General features: G+C 47.9%; 1 protein-coding gene across 1 annotated transcript in view; it reads left to right on the top strand.

The window, feature by feature from the left end:
* The window catches only part of FHIT (fragile histidine triad diadenosine triphosphatase), a 1278194-nt gene that overhangs the window by 883999 nt on the left and 375051 nt on the right, over nucleotides 1-19144 (top strand). The window contains exons 6-7 of the mRNA XM_084840497.1: nucleotides 1822-1967; nucleotides 5685-5714. Of these exons, the coding sequence (XP_084696623.1) occupies nucleotides 1822-1967; nucleotides 5685-5714 (176 nt within the window). The remainder of the gene's footprint in view (nucleotides 1-1821; nucleotides 1968-5684; nucleotides 5715-19144) is intronic.

Raw genomic sequence — 19144 nt, forward strand, 5'->3', positions numbered from 1 at the left:
CTGGGTGGACGCAAATGGTGGCCGCTATGGCGGCCTCCATTTGCGTCCACAGCAGCCAGTCCGCGGCCGGAACTCCAGCTGTGGACGGCCCTGGCCGGCTGCTCCGTGGAGGCGCCATGGAGTGGAGCCGACTGGGCAGGATTCCGGGGGGGAGGACTGGATCACCTCCCCCCCCCATGAATCACATCCGCGAAAAGGTAAGTGACTTTCGTACATCCCTACCTCCATCGCTGCTGCTGTCATCCTTGCCGCCACCTCTGTCGCTGCTGCCGCTGTCCTCACTGCCACTAACTCCTGAGGCCTGGACGCGCGCAGTGACTCTTCTTTCAGGGAGTCGCCATTTTTGAAACAGCAACTTCTAAGAACTTCCAGGAGGTTGCCATTTAAAAAATGGCGACTCCATGCAAGAAGAGTCGGCATTCGCGTCCGGCCGCAGGAGTTGGCGGCAGCGAGGACAGCGGTGGAGAACATGGCGAGGATGGCAGCGGCAAGGATGGTGAGGACAGTGACGGAGAAGGTGGCGGTGGCAAGGTAAGGGGGTTTGCAGGGGGACATCAGGGGGGACCTGAAGTGGGTTGGACATCTGAATCCCACTTCGGGTTCAGGGTCGGGTCGAGGGGGGGAATCTGCCCGAGCCAAATCGGGCCCATCTCTGAAGCTGCAAAGCGGCTTCCGAGTCAGATCGGGGGGTCCCTGCACAGCCCTAAATCTTAACACTTGGCAGTATTTAAAACCAAGTTGCATTTCCCCAAGCAGTTAAGTTATTCTCATGCTTGGAATATATATGTGTGTGTGTGTGTGTGTATACACTAAAGAGTATTAAAAATATATATTTAAGCTACACGTTTCAGCTTCTGTCCTCATCAATAACTGAAGCTACCTATGAGGGCAGAAGCCAAAACATTTAGCTTAAAATATATTTTGGTACTCTGTTGTTAGTCTTCCCATCTTTCTTATACATTTTACCTTAAGACTGGCTGCATCTGCAGTGGATCCACAGCCTCTTTGTTGCTTTGCTGTTGTGATGCCCCACCCACCCACCCCACCCCGTATCATTATATTCATGTTCATGCTGTGGGTTTTTTCAACTGCCCTTCAAAATATCACCTGCTTATGTTGTCCACTGATCATACCTCTAATAGAGCTGTGCAGATGCTCCCAAGTGCTGGGGTGGGGGTGGGGGTAGGTTCACTTGGGCTGTAATTCTAAATATTGACTTTTATCAGGAGTAAATCCTGCTGAACTCAGTGTGACTTACTTCTGCATAGACATGCACAGGATTGCACTGTCGGTGTCATTTATGTGATTTGAGAAGCCTGAAACAGATTCCTTGTCCAAAGCATTTCGATAACTAATGCATGGATCGTCTTCTTTCCATAGATGCTGAGTGTCCAGGTCTCCCAGTTTTCCTCCTAAGTCCCCATTAAGATCACAGAACTTGTGAGTATGGGACTGATGGTGGTGGTGATGAATATGCAGTTAGAAAACTCACTCTAAACATTATAGAGTTAAGAATTCTGAGAAAAACTGATGGTCTTGAGATGGCACAATATGACATTGTTAGTGGCAAACTGTGGCTCCTGCGTTAAATCAAGAGAAACATTCCAATTGACTGAAGTGATCTCGGAATATTATCCTGCAGTGTGCTTTTTTTCTTCCTTCCCTTTCAATCCCTTCTCATTGTTCTTGCTTTAATCTTGGCCTCTCCAAAGTCCAGTTGGAGAACAGGCTCTGGGCCACATATATTCCTGGAATTAGGTAGAAAGCCTTCATAATGGACTACCTGAACTTGCCATTGCACCTTAACTTTATGCAAATCAGATGTTCTCATTTGTCCGCTCCGTCCCGTGGAACGTTTCCGTGACCTGTTGCCTGAAGAAGTGGCTGATTTATTTTGCACCACACAGCTGGTTGGAAATGTGGTGGAGCAACATTTTGGTGGAACTTCACTCACCATTTCAGTTCAGGTTAGTAAACGCTTCTACTGTGATTTCTTTACCATGAGACGTAGCCTTTTGCATGGTCCTGCAACCCAGTGACAAAAAGGTGAATCTTGCAACACAAGATTGGTACATAGGACCTGTAATCTCCTGTATGTGATGAGATTCACTACAGCAACAAGTCAACAGAAAGACAATATTATAGCTGGCCCAAGTAAAAAATAAACACTGACTAATTCATTGGGTGTCTTCTGGGACAATTCTGCAAACACTATGAGATGGAGAAGAATGCATCATTGGTTTCAATGCAAATCTGCAGAGATGGCTTTGAAGAGTTGGAAGAAGTGTGAATGATTGTGTTAAATCTGTTCTATCTGTGTTTTAGGATTGTAAGGTGTCCTTTGCCCCGTGGTCTGCTCATTGATTCTGATCCCCCCCTCCCACTTTGGAAAAGACCACAAAAAAGTCCACTACAATTTATTTAACTTTTGTTGGCAGGTAACATTTTGTGTATTTTTCTTAGATGAGCAAACAGTCAATGAGCAGAGCATGCATACACACACAGAAGAACTGCTACACAGTAGAGGCTGAAAAGAGATCAGAGATGTATAAAATGTGGCAGTTGTTTTTTAGATGGCATATATATATATATATATATATATATATATATATGCATATTTTCCAGCAACTTTCATATTTTTCGTACAACTACATTTGCATACAATTCTGGAAAGTAAAAAAAAAGAAAGGTCCACAAATCCATGGAATCTATGTGAGTTGGAAAAAGCCGGTCTCCAGCGGAATCCACAGGCTGGATTCATAGAAATCCAAAGTCATTTGAATCCATGGCAGATTTCTCCAACATCCCTACCTGCAAGTACCAGTTGGCCCCTGTCATGTGATCGATGGCTTTCTTCCAACATCTCCACTGCCATTAGTCTCACTCTCAGCTAGAGATGTATGGATTCCCATCCGTTCTGGTGGGGAATCTGCCTGGGGGGGAGGCAATCTGTTCCTCCCCCCCACCAGAATCCTCCAGAGCAGCTCCACTCCGCAAGGATTCTGCAGAGCCACCTGGCTTGAGGGCTGCTTACCTGGATGGCCAGAGCCGTTCTCCTCCATGCCGATCGCCATTTTTTTTTAAAAAAAATGGTGATCGGCGGGATGTGTCCATAGATTTATAAGCAAATAGAGTCGTGAATCTTGCGTATAAGTCTATGTGTCCATAGGCTTATATGCAAGATTCACGGCTCTAGTTGCATATAAGTTTTACTCAATTTATACTCTATTTGCATATAAGTTTTATTTTTTAAAAAATGGCGATCAGCACGGAGGAGAATGGCTCCGGCTGAGCAAGCAGCCAAGTGCCGTCCTGCATGGAATCCTCGTTGAGTGGAGGTAAGTGGGGCCAATCCGCCATGGATTCCAGAGGCCAGATTTCAAAGAATTCAGCCTCATTTGAATCTGCAGCCGATTTCTCTAACATCCCTAGTCTCAGCCCTTTTCATTTCAGGCATTCAGTGAACACACAGAGAGTGGTAATCAGGGCTATGCCTATGTGCATAAACCATATCTATGATATGGTATCCTAGAAAAAGGAGAGCCCAGATTTTCACATTCAAGAGTCCATATGCCTTCAGGTGTACATGCACTGGCTTCTTCTAGGCACTTGATCACGAGTGGGTGAAAGTTTGGATATAAATATTTGAATAAGTGAATAAATTAAAATAAACAAAGGGATATCTGGGATGAGGCTGGTGGGAGCAATCCCCCCAAGATGCATGACTGAATAGGGTGTGTCTAAGGCACTTTCATACATTCAGTTTAATCTTCAGTTCAGCTAAGAGGGGGCTTTTAAAACTTGCAGGGAATTTTGCCTCCCTACAGAATTCCCTTTCCCCTCCTCCTACTGGAATGGCATCCCTGCCTAGAGGTGTCTGGTTGTGGGGTGGAGCTCAACAAGCTTTCATTGGCTTGGGCCCCAGACTTTGGCTCATCTTCTGGTAGCTGGCCTGACTTGGTCCACAGTGAGTCAGGCCAGCTAGTAGGGATGGCGGAGAATTTCTCCCCGAAACTTCGGGGGGCTGAGCGCCAACGTGTTCGGCCCCCCGAACAAGTTTCGGGGAGAAATCCTCCGCCCCCCCCGCCCCCCCCGGGACGGGACTTACCTTCCCTGAATGTCCCTCCCTGCGGCGGGTCCGGCTGGCGGTTCGTCCGGTGTTCGAGCGGGGCGGGAGCAGCAGCCGGTCTTTCGACCGGCTGCCGCCCCCGCCATTGCAATGAAAGAAAAAAAAAACACGTCCCCTGATAGGCTACGTGACGATTCACGTAGCCTATCATGGCAAGATTTGCAAAGTCAGCCGTGATAGGCTACGTGAATCGTCACGTAGCCTATCACGGGTGACTTTAAAAAAAAAAAAAAAAGTGTGTACGGATAATGGCGGCCCCCATAGGGAGCTGCCATTCGCGTTCCTTATTTGGTCGCTGTAGTCTACGTCAATGTTTATATAGACTACGGCGAAAATAAGGGCAACGCTATTTGCGTTGCCCTTATTTTCGCCGTAGTCTACGTAAACATTGACGTAGACTACAGCAACTAAATAAGGAACACGAATGGCGGCTCCCTATGGGGGCCGCCATTCGCGTACGCGCTTTTTTTTTTTTTAAGTCACCCGTGATAGGCTACGTGACGATTCACGTAGCCTATCACGGCTGACTTTCCAGATCTAGCCGTGATAGGCTACGTGAATCGTCACGTAGCCTATCAGGGGACGTGTTTTGTTTTTTTTTTTACTTTCGTGTTCGCGGCCGGGCGAGGCGGGAAGCCTCCTCCCCGGCCTGAATTTCGGCCGGGCGAGGCGGGAAGCCTCCCCCCCCCGGCCTGAATTTCGGCCGGGCGAGGCGGGAAGCCTCCCCCCCCCGGCCTGAACTTCGCGGGGGGAGCAGCGAAGCGCTCCCCCCCACCGCGAAAAAGCTGCGAGAAAAGGTAAGTGACTTTCGTTCACCCCTACCAGCTAGTAGATTTTCCATGATTCCCCCCGCCCCCGGAAATAGACATTTGCGCAAATTGCAACTGCAACTAGAATTTGTGCAGTTCACCCAAATTCCAGCCACAATTTGCACAAATGTCTATTTCTGCACATTTTAAAAAATACAGAAAATGTTCCTGGATTTAGGGAAGAAATCTGCAGCTCAGCAAATGCAAGCTGAGTTAGCTGAGCCACAGAACTCTGGTGAGCCCGCAAAGGGGTGGATTTCCCAGAGCCGTCCCTATCCCTGTGAACGCAACAGTGAACAACTTGAGTTGACTGGCCAACTCTGCCCTCAGAACTTTTGTTAAAGCCACATTGTGCAGAGAAGGCCACTGCCCTGTACCATGTCTGCCAACAACTACCTTGTCTTTTATAAATAGCACCCATCAATCTTGGTAAGCACCAACATTATTGGGAACATCTGCGATCCGAGATGGTGAGGGCTGGGGGAATAGAACATGTCAGCATTTCTTTCTCTTCAGACCGCTGTTTCCCATTTGATCTGGACCTGAAATAGAAAGGTGTCTGTTCCCAAATACTTTGGCGACAAATCGTACTCACGAGAGTGCTATAAATTAATGCACAGTGAAATTGGATCTAAATTATTAATGGGCAATATTTCTGAATACCCAGGAGAGCCTCCTTGGCTGCTCTTATCTCAGCCTCCTTTTTTTTCCCCCCTCCCCCACCCCCCACTCCTTCTTGTCTACAGGATGGTCCTGAAGCCGGGCAGACTGTGAAGGTGAGTGCTTATTTTATTATGCACAGTACAAATTAATAAGAGACAATTATGTGAACCAATAAAACCAGTCAGCTGCAACACATTGCTGCATTGCTATTTTATCCTTGAAGCTGGAGGGATCCTGAATCTTCTCTGTGACTGTAAATATGTTGTTTGAAGTGGAATGGCGCAATATGGTTACACCTCACCACCTTCCTAGCTAGAACTAGAAAGTAACTCTTGACCATTGGCCCATGGAATGGTTCCACCTTGCACACTGCTTTCTCCTGGGTCTCTGATTAAAGGAGCTGCCTCTGGCTTCTGCAGTGAGTAGTAGGAATCTGCTAAGAATGTAAGAAGAGCTGGATCAGACCTGGGGTGGGCAGGATTTTTTTATTATTATTTACTAGAACCCCCAAATGCAACTACTGGGACTTGGTGGAAAAGATAGACACCTAGAATTAAATCATTATATGCCTAAGATTTTGTTCTGAGTACCAGAGCTGAATGGCACTTACAGTCCTTCTGTGTACAAATCCACCTCAAGCATTCTTCATTTCAGCAATAAAATTTAGGGCAGGGGGAATGTTGTTGTTGCTGTTGTGAAATAATGAAGTCTGAAATCCTTGCCAAGCTACTGCAAATTACCCAGAGATCTGCCAGTAGGTCCTGATCTACCTTCTGCCCACCCATGGATCAGACCAGCTAGTTCAGCATCATCTTTCTCACAGTTGCAAAGCAGATGTTTCTGGACAACCCATAAGCAGGACAGGAAGGCAACTGCCTTTCTTTGGTGAGTGTCCCCAGAGGTACTGTCTCTGTAAATGGAGGCTCTACCCAGCTATCATGGCTAATAACTTTTGACAGTGTTATCCTCCACATGTCTGTACAATCCTGTTTTATTTTTTATTTTTTTTTAGTGCCACTTCTGCGGTAATGAATTCCACAAGTGAATTATGTGTTGTGCGTTATATATTTTGTAAAGGAGTACTTTCTTTTGTCCATCCTCCTGAACCTATAGCTAATCAATTTCATGGGGTGACCTTGAGCTCTAGTATTATCAGAGAGAGAGAGAGAAATGTCCCTCTATCTATGCTTGCCTTTCTCCAGTAGTGAACAAGCTCCTTCCCTTCCCTGAATCCTTCTTACACTGCTTTCTTAGTATGCTAGGTGGAAAGGACTTTTGGTCTAATTCACACACACACATATATATGTGCACACACATATGGTCACACACAAATATGCATACATTATCACCTGTTGACTTGCAGCTGAACTTGTGATCGGGTTTGAAAGGTTGTGAGACAGTCGAAACACCCTGAGTGTGGGGCTTGATCTGTGATAGTGTAACCAACTATTCCTTCTCAATCTGCTTTCTATGTATTCTAAACCAAGGATTTTGATACAGAGTCTCTAGAGCAGCTTGCCCCAGTCTGATGCTATGTGTCTGACCATAGCTGTAGTCCAATACATCTGGAGGATACCAGGATGGAGAATGCTGCTCTAGAGGGACCCACTGGAAGGGAATCTATGCAAAGGCAAATAATGTCTATCAGTCTCTTACATAATAGAAAGTCCTATATATTCCAATGCAAGCACCATCACATATAGTACTTGATAAGTCCAAATAAATCCAAAACTAAATTTTAAATACTGTCTGCTAGGGATATCAGAGGAATCCAGTTGGGGGGTAGAGCTTGACGAGACTCCGTTCCATTTTCTACCAGCTGGCCTGACTCAACATGCAATGAGTCAGGCCAGCTGGCAGAATTTCTGTAAATTATTATTATTTCTTGTATAAGAGTACACTTGTGCAAATTTTGGCCACAAATTGTGCAAATTTGCATAATTTGTGCAAATTTCTGCTGCAATTTACAAAAATTATGCAAATTTGCACAATTTACAGTTGAAATGACTGAGACCCCAAAAAATGTGTTAAAAGTCCCCAGAACTCAGGGAAACCACGCAGCTTGGCTTGCAAAAGCAAGCTGAGTCAGGTGTGCCGTGGAAATCTGACAAGCCCCCAAAGGGCTGGATTTCGCAGCAACGGACATCCCCACTTAACTCAGTCATTCCTTTCTAGCTCTCTCTTTCTCTTATAACTTTCTCTCCTGCTTTATCTTGCTGCTTTATGAAGACAGTTTGGAACTTTGCTTCACTCACTGCCTCTCCAGAACAATCCTCTTGTTCTGCCAGTCATTTTCATACACAGGAAGGAAAATTTGAAGCCTTTTACAACACAAAAAAGAACATAGCCAGAACAAACTCTTATAATATTTCAAATTTTCAACACATTAACTTTTAAAGTTGAGAAGGTTCTAGTACCAACCTGTTCCTAGGCTTTGAGGGCCTTACAGAAAGGAATTAGCTAGGCCCACCATCTTCTCTAGTCACAAAATCCTAACTGTACTGATGGTGGAGTCTGTTTCCTTTTTACTCCGTAGGCCCTGCCACTAATGGTGGGTAGCCCACACTTCTGTTCTCTACTGAGAGCATGTGCTGATACATCCATAATTCCTGAAGAAATATTCACATGTGGGTTACAACATTAGCCATACCTCATGTGGAAGTCACCACAGTGACAGTAACTGAGTGCTGAACGTGTGTGTGTGTGTGTGTGTGTGTGTGAACCTCAGAGAACAAGAAGATGCACCCACTGTTGGGATAACCTGTCATGTGTTATGGCATCTGAGGCAATGAACCTCAGATGCAGGTAGGAGAGGCCAGGTGGAGAAAAAGTCCCAGTGAAAACAAGGTGCGAGGTCAGGCATATTATGAGCGCAAATATCGGGTGAGTTCTTTTCTTTGCCAGCATATTGTAGAAAAAAATGTTTCTCTTTGTTGCTTAGCTTAGATAGCAGAAGAAATCCAGGAAGTAGACATGGCAAGGAGCATCCTGTATTTGGAGTCTGTAGTTGGTCACCTGTGTGCCAGACTCTGCAGCTTTTTCTCTGATTTCCCAACGTCATATTACCGTCGGATAATACCATCAGAATTACCGTCAGACCGTCATATTACGGTCTGGGCTAAAGTCAGCTAGTACCCCTAGCCAGCTGTCATGGTTGTGCTGTTTGGAGTAAATGCTGGGGCTGCCTCCTGCCTCATGTTCGAGGGTTCCTAGGAACCTGAGGGGAGGCAGTAAAGTTTGATTCTCCTGTTTGGTGAGTGGAAATTCAAGGAGTAACAAAACCATGTTTCCACATAAACACATAGCACAAGAGTTTGTTTTTTAGGCAAGGCTTGAAGAGAAGACAGGCCCCTGCCTGCCTGCCCAGGCCCTGCCTCAGGGGGCTTCCTCCTGAAGCCCCCATGCTCTGGCGGCAACCATGTCTGGGTGTTGAGGCTGGGTAAGAGAAATTACCTATGATGTTGCTGTTGTTCAGTCGTTCAGTCGTGTCCGACTCTTCGTGACCCCATGGACCATAGCACGCCAGGCCTTCCTGTCCTGCGCTCTCTCCCGGAGCGTGCTCAAGTCCATATTCATTGCATCCGTGATGCTATCTAGCCATCTCATCCTCTGCCGTCCCCTTCTCCTTTTGCCTTCAATCTTTCCCAGCATCAGGGTCTTTTCCAGGGAGTTTTCTCTTCGCATTAGGTGGCCAAAATATTTGAGCTTCAGCTTCATTATCTGTCCTTCCAATGAGCAGTCAGGGTTGATTTCCTTTAGGATGGACTGATTTGACCTCCTTGCAGTCCAGGGGACTCGTAAGAGTCTTCTCCAGCACCACAGTTCGAAAGCATCGATTCTTCGGCGCTCAGCCTTCCTTATAGTCCAGCTCTCACAGCCATACGTTACTACTGGGAAAACCATAGCTTTGATTAGACGGACCTTTGTCGGCAAGGTGATGTCTCTGCTTCTTACTATGCTGTCTAGGTTGGCCATAGCTTTCCTCCCAAGGAGCAAGCGTCTTTTAATTTCATGGCTACAGTCACCGTCTGCGGTGATCTTGGAGCCCAAGAAAGTAAAATCTGTCACTGCTTCCATTTCTTCCCCTTCTATATGCCAGGAAGTGATGGGGCCAGATGCCATGATCTTAGTTTTTTTAATGTTGAGTTTCAAACCAGCTTTTGCACTCTCCTCTTTCACCCTCAACAAGAGGCTCTTGAGATCCTCTTCGCTTTCTGACATTAGGGTGGTATCGTCTGCATATCGGAGGTTGTTGATAATTCTCCCAGCAATCTTAATTCCGACCTGTGATTCATCCAACCTGGCATTTCTCATGATGTACTCTGCATATAAGTTAAGTAAGCAGGGTGACAATATGCAGCCTTGTCGTACTCCTTTCCCAATTTTGAACCAATCGGTTGTTCCATGTCTGGTTCTTACTGTTGCTTCTTGACCCTCGTACAGGTTTCTCAGGAGACAGGTAAGGTGGTCTGGTACTCCCATCACTTTAAGAATTTGCCACAGTTTGTTGTGATCCACACAATCAAAGGCTTTAGCGTAGTCAATGAAGCAGAAATAGACGTTTTTCTGCAATTCTCTTGCTTTCTCCATGATGCAGCGAATGTTGGCGATTTGATCTCTAGCTCCTCTGCCTCTTCTAAACCCAGCTTGTACTTCCGGTAGTACGTTCCATGGGGTTTTCTTGGCAAGAATACTGGAGTGGGTTGCCATTTCCTTCTCCAGTGGACCACATTTTGTCAGAACTCTCTGCCATGACCTGTCCGTCTTGGGTGGCCCTGCACGGCATAGCTTATGGCTTCACTGAGTTACGCAAGCCCCTTCACCACAACAAGGCAGTGATCCATGAAGGGGACCTATGATGTGCCTGATGCCTTTTCTGTTGTTGCTGCTGTAGGGAGCTCCCTTTCTTTTGCCCCTGGCATGATGACTTAAAACAACAACACAGGTATGCAAAAGGTGAATGGGGCCATCCTCACCCCTTCCCCTTGGTGTAGCTCAGACTCTCACCTCCTGCTTCCCAACCTCTTGCCCTATGCAATGAGTTCCCCTTGTTGCGTCTCCTGGTCCTGCACTTTCGCTGCTTGGCAAGAGCCCTTCCCTTGTCTTGAACCCTCATCCAGGAGACCTCGGTCTGCTCTCTGTGGGTGCCATGCCAACAAACATATTTAGGTTCTGCATTCTGTGTATTCTTTTTCTTACCCTTTATGTGTGTTGTGCTCATAAAACAGTGCTCATGAGGTTGGCAACGGGACATCTGAAGGACTGCCTGCCTCCGTAGGAGCCTGCCCAAATCTTGCAACCATCATATGAGGTTCTGCTCTATGTCCCACCACCAAAAGAAGTTACCTTGGTGGGGAGATGGGACATGGCCTTTTCCCAAGAAGATTAGATTGGCTCCCTCACTGATTTCCTTTTGGTGAGCAATGAAGGTGTTTTTATTGGGCTTAGCGTTCTGTTACTGTTGATGAGTTGATTACTGCTTGTGTTCCTAATTAGGCTGCTCTGCTTTCAAGTTCGTAATCTGTAACGTTCTGTGGGGTGAAATGTTTGGATTTTATATTGTACACTTGAAAATAGGGATGGTGCAGGCACCTGATCGGATCCAGGCATCCAGCTGACCCCACCCTGCCTGCTACCCTGAGCTTTGCCTGCTGTGCCCCCTGCCCTGCCCAACCCCCTCCCCACTTGCCAAGCCACCTACATGCACCCTGGGCCTGTCCAGTGATTTCTAGGCCTGCTGTTTTGTGGGGGAAAATGACGGGTGCAGAGGTGCGCACATTTGTTCTTCCACAAAATGGTGCTGTGAATGGCCAATATATGCAAGATTACAGGCATAAGTGGGCCACATATTCCTGTAACCTAGCATAAATCGGCCATTCACAGCACCATTTTGCGGAAGAACAAATATGCGCTCATCTGCGCCTGCCTTTTTTTTCTTCTTCACTAAATGGTGGGCTCAGAGATTGCTGGGTGGGCCCAGCGTGTGTGTGGGCAGCTCGGTGAGCAGGGGGGGTTGGGCACAGGTCCAGGGGTGTGCAAGTGGGGGCAGGAGCTTGGCAGGGGCTTGGCGGGTGCCTGGAGAACCCAGACGCGGTACCCATTCATCCCTACTTGAAAGTTTTTGCCTAAAAGGTGGTACAGAAATACTCTGAATAAATAAGGAGATTCAAACCACTGTCTATAGGATTTCTTGGGGACTTGCAGTCACAGAGTTATTGCTGGCACCACTGGGGTTGATGGAGTGGCTGTGCTGCTGTGGCATGCTATATGGGTGGCAGGGGATCCCCCATGATTTTGAGTTCCTTGGCTTCCTCTGTGTGTGGTTGACATGTGGGGGTCATCCCCAGCACAGTCCCTGGTTGGTGGGCGGTGCCACCATTTCTAGAGACACTTGGGTGTGTGAGGGCAGGGGCTTGTCTTCCTTATGCCATGTTTATATTTTCTCATTGTCTTTCCCTTCCCCTGTCAGGCTGACGATGAATCAGATATGACAGCTGTTCCAACAGAGTCTCAGTGGCATATCTGGACAGAACGTGAGCATAGGATTGCCCAGTTAAAATGCCTGTTAGGGTTGATTAGGATCTCTTTTCAGTTATTGTTAACTATCGACAATAGCAAATGGAAGCCATTCTCTTGCTTTCTGTTTACTACATTGACTTTATTTGTGATATACTTTCTATTGTCACCTGAGAATAGCTAACAGCTACAGAGGAAGAAATCTGTGCAGAGAGAAACAAGGGATACGGAAGACATTTAGTGTACCTTGCGTGGATTGACTGGGCAAAGACTCACACATCTTACAAAGAAAATCCAGCAATGAAATGTCTTTCTTCATGGCCCATCTCCAGCCCTTCCCATTCATGACTCTGATTTTACTCCACCTCATCTGATCTACTCTGTAGTCAGATTGGTCCCACGATGTCTGCTGCTATCAGGCTAGTGACTGATGGATGGCTTATCACCTACCCACTGAGTATTATTTTTTCTAAACCTTACTTTATTGCACTGCTGTACACAACCAAATATTGCAATTCCAATGTAGGCACTTGGGTGCAAAGGAACATAGACTTCTCCACCTGCCCAGTCCCATGAATGCACACTCCTATTGCCTCCTTCCTAATCCCTTTCCCCACCTCACCCATCAGTTTGAAACGGAACCCAAGTGAATGACGCCTGCATCACAACTGACTCCCCACTGCTGAGACAAAGTGTTATGCCAGCCTCCCCCAACATGGTGTGCTCCAGATGTTTCAGACTACAACTCTCAGCATTCTTGACCATTGGCAATGGTAGCTGGGGCTTATGGGAGTTGAAGTCTGGAGGGCATCAGGAAGGCCCTATTACACCAACCATCAAGTCCTTCTGTAGGCTGGTATAGCAAATGCCTACACCATGCTCCGACTCGCTGGGCAACAGTGGTGTGGAACATTCTGTGCCAGGCCCCAGAAGATCATGGTGGCCAGCAGTACATCTTATAGCTGGCTGCAGGGAAAAATGATGACATTGCATACAGCATGTTGCTGTGATCCGAGAATAGTGCTTGTAATGTGCTGAGCCTCTGAGTTATCTCCTGAGAGACAGATGTTGTGGTTGCCTAGGCACTACAATCTCAAATCATCTCTACGGGAGTTTGAAGGACTGGGTTGATCATCTCAATCACAGCCTGACACATGCCAATTTAAATCCACAGCAGGCTATGATGACCTCACTGCAGGCCTATGGGATTACCTGCAAATGTATTCATAGGCAACATGTTAGAAATGCTCCCTTGATTAGCCATCAGCAAACGTATACCTTGCTTTCAGAATTAAAGGGAAAATTTGATTTTTCTATTGTATGGGAGACAAGGGCCACTCAATGTGTGTGTAGCCAGTGAATTATGAAAATATGCAGACATGCTTGGGGCTTCTCATCCCATTAGTTTAATAAATGCAATGAGAGGACAATGACCCACTAATTATTAGGGATGGTGTGGATGCCTGACTGGGTCTGGGAGTCCAATGGGCTCCCCCCCCCCGCACCCCCAGACCATGCTGGCTGAATCTCTCACCTCACTCGCCCCCACTCATGCCCTCCCGGATGTTCCCCGTGCTCACCCTGGATCCAGTCTGCGAACACCCGCCATTTTGCCGAGCTTATTTTTATGGGGAAAAGAAGGTCTTTAAAAATGTGCATATTTAAAAATATGCAAATTCGGGGTGGGAAGGGCTGATCTATGCAATATTGGAGGCATAAATGGCTCCAGGGTGAGTGCAGGTGGTTTGGTGAGCTCATGGGAGCTTGAGCGCGGGTCTGGGGGAGCTCGAGCAGGGGCAGTCCTTCAGTGAGTGCCTGCCAATATCAAACAGGGGTTGGTTCGTCCATCCCTAATGATGATATTGCAAACTCCTGAATTTAAAAAAAAAATAAATCACACCCTTCATCCTTTCTAGACATGTTAGCTGTTGTGTATGTATTTTCCATCTTTCTGCAAAACTGGGGAGTACCACAATTTGTGATAATGTATTGTCCCTGTGTTGATGATGTGGCTTTAGAAAGAAAAGAAAAAAAGAAGCAAACTGTGAGTGTTCTAATAACATCAGTTGCATTCTCAACCCATTTCTGATTCAATTACTGCAATTGCCATCCAAAATAGGATGATAAGGCTGGCTGGGTCACTGCTGGTACACTCTGTATGTTGGGTAGGGACCATGAATCTTGAAGCCAAGCAGAGGAATGCGAGTCGCAACTGTGATCAAAATGTGTGTCTTTCCACTATCAGATATTTTCCTTGTACAAAAAGGGTGTGTGTGTGTGTGTGTGTGTGTGGGGAGTTCTTACTACACAATGGCATAGCATGTTCATCCTTGGAAGAAGAGCAAATGTCACTGTTAGTTTGCTTGGGTGGATTCCCTAGGTTAGGTGTCATCAGCTGAGCCAAACGTCTTTCTTGCCACTGACCCTCTCTCACCTCTGCTTATTCTGAAGCAGTTTGGAGGGAGGGAAGGGGAAGGGGGGAGGGGGGAGAGAAGGAGGGCATAGATGGAAGTTAAGACTCCTCCCTCCCTGTTTCCACGACATCTTTGTTTCCCTTTCTCTTCCTTCATTCCCAAAGCTCTCCGGCCACTCGAAGAGGAAGGGGGAAAAGGGTGTGTGTGTGTATTGGTGACTGGAAGAAGTAGTGGTAGCTAAGGACACCATTCAAGGATGGCAGGGGACAGCCCTCATTAGGTTGGACCCAGAATATCCCTTCCACAAATGGAAGAGTTCTGTGATCCAGTGGAGGCTCCCCCTGGAGGAAGGGGGGCTTTTTAGCCAATTCTTCCTTCCCTCTGCAGTCCCCCATGCCACCTCCCATACTGTTCCACAGGTTCTCACCTCCCCAGGGCAGCTTTTCAGAGGACACAGGGGGCTGCTGGGTGAAGGAGGAATTAGCCAAAAAATGCTGTTCCCCTTTCCTCCAGAGGTGGCACCTGCTGGGCTGAGGAGCTCTTCCCTTCATGGAAGGGACGCTCTGGATCCCATCCGTTGTCAGTTCACTGTTAGAGCGGAGTGGAAGCCAGCTGTCGTGTCAAGTAAGACTTCAATTCATGGAGCTGAACCCAGGGGGCAGGGCTGGGAGACCAGAGTCTGAGAACAAAGGGCAGAATTTAGTGGGGCACTTACACCCCAGCCAATTCCCTTCTGCAAGCGGTGGGTCCTGCAGATTCCGTTGCACAAGCAGAGCTCCGCTGACCTGCCTCCTTCCAGAAATGAGAGTTTCCTCTTGTTTCGGGTTGCCCTGGAAGAGCTAAATCGCCATAGCGCAAGTGGCAGGGGTCACTTGCGCAGTGGAATTAGCGGGGAGAAAGAGAATCAGCAGGGCTGTAAGTGCCCCATCGCATTCTGCCCAAACGTTATAGTTCAGGCCTTCGTAGATTTTGTGCCTGAGGAGATTCAGTGGCCAGGCTGGGTAAGCAGGTAGCCTGAGGGCCAAAGTGTCAGTAGGGATGTCAGAGAATTTCGCCACGAATCTTGGGGAGGCCGAATGCCAGCGCATTCAGCCCCCCAAAATCGGTGGCGAAATGGTCAGCCAACCCCCCGCCACCCCCCCCGGGACGGGACTTACCTTCGGCGAATCTTCCTGGCAGCGGCGGCGGCTCCGGTGGCGGCTCCGGTGGCGGTTTGGCGGTGGCAGCTGCAGCTGCAGCAGCCAGTCTTCCGACCAGCTGCTGCCGCCGCCATTTCCAAATTTAAAAACAAACAAACAACAAAAAAAGTGATAGGCTACGTAAAGATTTACATAGCCTATCACGGCTAAATTTTAAAAAACACCGTGATAGGCTACATAAATGTTTAGGTAGCCTATCACGGCTCAGTAAAAAACAAAAAACAAAAATACGCATATGCAAATGGCGGCGCCCATGGGTGCCGCCATTTGTGCTCCTTATTTTGGCACGTCTTAGTCTACATAAAGTCGTAAACATTTACGTAGACTACGGCGAAAATAAGGGGAACGCAAATAGCATAGTGTCTACGCTATTTGCGTTCCCCTTATTTTCGCTGTCTTAGTCTACGTAAATGTTTACGTAGACTAAGACATGTCAAAATAAGGAACGCAAATGGCGGCGCCCATGGCGTACAACGTACGTGCATTTTTTTTCCTTTTAAATCAGTCGTGATAGGCTACGTAAACATTTACGTAGCCTATCACGGCTGACTGCAGGGACGCAAACGGCGGCGGCTATGGCTGCCGACATTTGCGGACCCGGCCGGCCAGGATTCGGGGGGGGGAGGGACATAGCGCCTCCCCCCCAGCCAGAATTTCAGGGGGGAGGGACAGAGCGCCTCCCCCCTGGCCAGAATTTCGGGGGGAGGGATGGAGCACCTCCCCCCCACCGCGAACCAATTTCGTTACAAGGTAAGTGACTTTCATACATCCCTAGGTTACTTTAAAGACATGGCTAGCAGCAGTGTCTTTTTTTGTTTCTTTTTTAATCTAGAGTAAGTGCAGGGGCCCTGATTCAGATCCAGACCATAGTATGGGGTTGGGGGCTTTAACCTTTCCACAGTGGAGGCAGGTGGTTCCAGTTTCGATGGGGCTGTGCATCCTTTCTGGGTTTCAGTCAGACCCAGCCATAACTCTAAAGGAGCTATCCAAAGTGCTGAACTTTATCCCCAAAATGGGTCCATCACCTTGGATAGCTCCTTTAGAGTTCTGGCTGCTTCTGACTAGGGATGTACGAAAGGCACTTACCTTTTCGCAGCTTGGATTCGCGGTGGGGGGAGGCGCTCCGTCCCTCCCCCCGGAATCCTCCCTGGACCAGCTCCACTCCATGGCGGCTCTGTGGAGCTGCCGGCCAGGGCCGTCTGCAGCCAGAGTTCTGGCCACAGATGGGCTGCTGTGGATGCAAATGGTAGCTGCTGTAGCAGCTGCCATTTGCATCCTGCGAAGCTGCCGTGATAGGCTACGTAAGTATTCATGTAGCCTATCACGGCCAGCCCCCCCACAAAAAAACAGCATACACAAATGGTGGCGGCTACAGTGGCCGCCATTTGCATTCCCTATTTTTAGCCATTTTAGCCTACGTAAATATTTACGTAGGTTATTACAGCGAAAAAAAGGGGAACGCAAATAGCGTAGTGGGCACCATTTGCGTTCCTCCCCCCCCCCCTTTTAGCCTACATAAATGTTTTTGTAGGCTATTATGGCGGGGAAAAAAAGGAATGCAAATAGCACCCACTATATTTTAATTCCCCTTTTTTTCTCCGTAATAGCCTACATAAATATTTACGTAGGCTAAAATGGCTAAAAATAGGGAACGCAAATGGCGGCCGCCATAGCCGCGGCCATTTGCGTACGCTGGTGGGTTTTTTTGGCTTGCCATGATAGGCTACGTAAATACTTACGTAGCCTATCACGGCCTCCTCAGGGACGCAAAAGGCATCCCTGCGTTAGCTGTGATAGGCTACGTAAGTATTTAGGTATCCTATCATGGCTATGATAAAGAAGAGAATGGTGGCTGCAGGGCGGCCACCATTTACAAGTCAGCGCAGACGGCAGCAGGTAAGTGCTCCGTTTCGCATGCCTTTCGTGGGTTGGGGGGTGGGGGCTTCGTTCCGCCATGGATTTTGGGGGCCCCAGTGCACTGGCATTCGGCCTCACCGAGATCTGTGGCAGAATTCTCTGACATCCCTACTTCTGACTGAAATCCAGAATAGATCCATAGACCTGCCGAAATCGGGCCCACCAGCCTCCACTGTCTTCCACTCCACCCCTGGCCCTGCTGCAGTCAATTCAGCTTTTCCCCCTCCCACAGCTGCACATTATATTGCCCAATAGTGGCAATAGCATCTGTTTGTTTCAATGGATTTGCAAATATAAATTGCAGGGAGGGCAATGCTGTCCATAGCAGGGTGGGGTATTAAGGACCTCTTAACCCCCATTCAAGGATCCTAATCTGGATCAGGACCCCCTGTGCTTACCCTAGAGCAAAAAGAAAGACAACAGGGCATGTCTGCTAGCTATGTCTTTAAAATAATGTATGGCATGGGTCTGAGAACCTCATTCTAGGGAGAAGTTTCAACTATGGCCCTGGCTCGCCACCTGGGGCACCCATGGACAGGGCTCAGGGCTGCTTGTTCTAGCCCCAGCAGCTCCTGACACTCATTACCACATACTTGGCTGTTACATGGTAAAGAAAAATAACAAGAATTAAATGCTCTGAGAATGTGTGCTATCATCCTGAATAAATCTAAGTGCAGGCCTTTGAACTAGGGATGGCGGAGAATTCCACCATGGATCTTGGTGAGGCCAAATGCCAGTGCATTTGGCCCCCCGAAACCCATGGCGGAACAAAGCCCCCCGCCCCCTCACCCCATGAAAGGCACGCGAAACGGAGCACTCACCTGCTGCTGTTCGTGGTTCTCTGCGAATGGTAGCCACATCTGCGGCCCCCATTCGCTTCACCATTTTAGCCGTGATAGGCGACGTAAATACTTATGTAGCCTATCAAGGCTAATGCAGGGACGCCATTTGCGTCCCTGTGGAGGCTGTGATAGGCTACATAAATATTCACGTAGCCTATCATGGAAAAAAAAAAGGGAATGCAAATGGCGGCGGCTACGGCAGCAGCCATTTGTGTTCCCTTTTTTGCCATGATAGGCTATGTAAACATTTACATAGCCTATCACAGCTTAAAAAGGGAACGCAAATGGCGGCCGCCGTAGCCGCCGCCATTTGCGTTCCTTTCTTTTTTGCCGTGATAGGCTACGTGAATATTTACGTAGCCTATCATGGCAAAAAAAAAAAAAAGGGACGCAAATGGCGGCGGCTACGGTGGCTGCCATTTGCATCCCTGTGCAGCCCAGCAGCAGCCGGATGTCACTGAGGCCTACCCTGGCCGGCGGCTCCGCAGAGTTGCTGTAGAGCAGAGCCGGCCATCAAGGATTTCAGGGGGAGGGACGGAGCGCCTCCCCCCCCAACCCAGATGTACGAAACGAACCAGGTACGTTGTTTCGTACATCCCTACTTTGAACTTTTCCATGGGTCTTGCCCTTCCCTACACTGAAACCTGCCCACTAT

Source organism: Heloderma suspectum, chromosome 2 (genome assembly GCF_057233095.1).
Source record: "Heloderma suspectum isolate Gila_16-S chromosome 2, 16-S_ref, whole genome shotgun sequence".
Lineage (NCBI taxonomy): Eukaryota > Metazoa > Chordata > Lepidosauria > Squamata > Helodermatidae > Heloderma > Heloderma suspectum.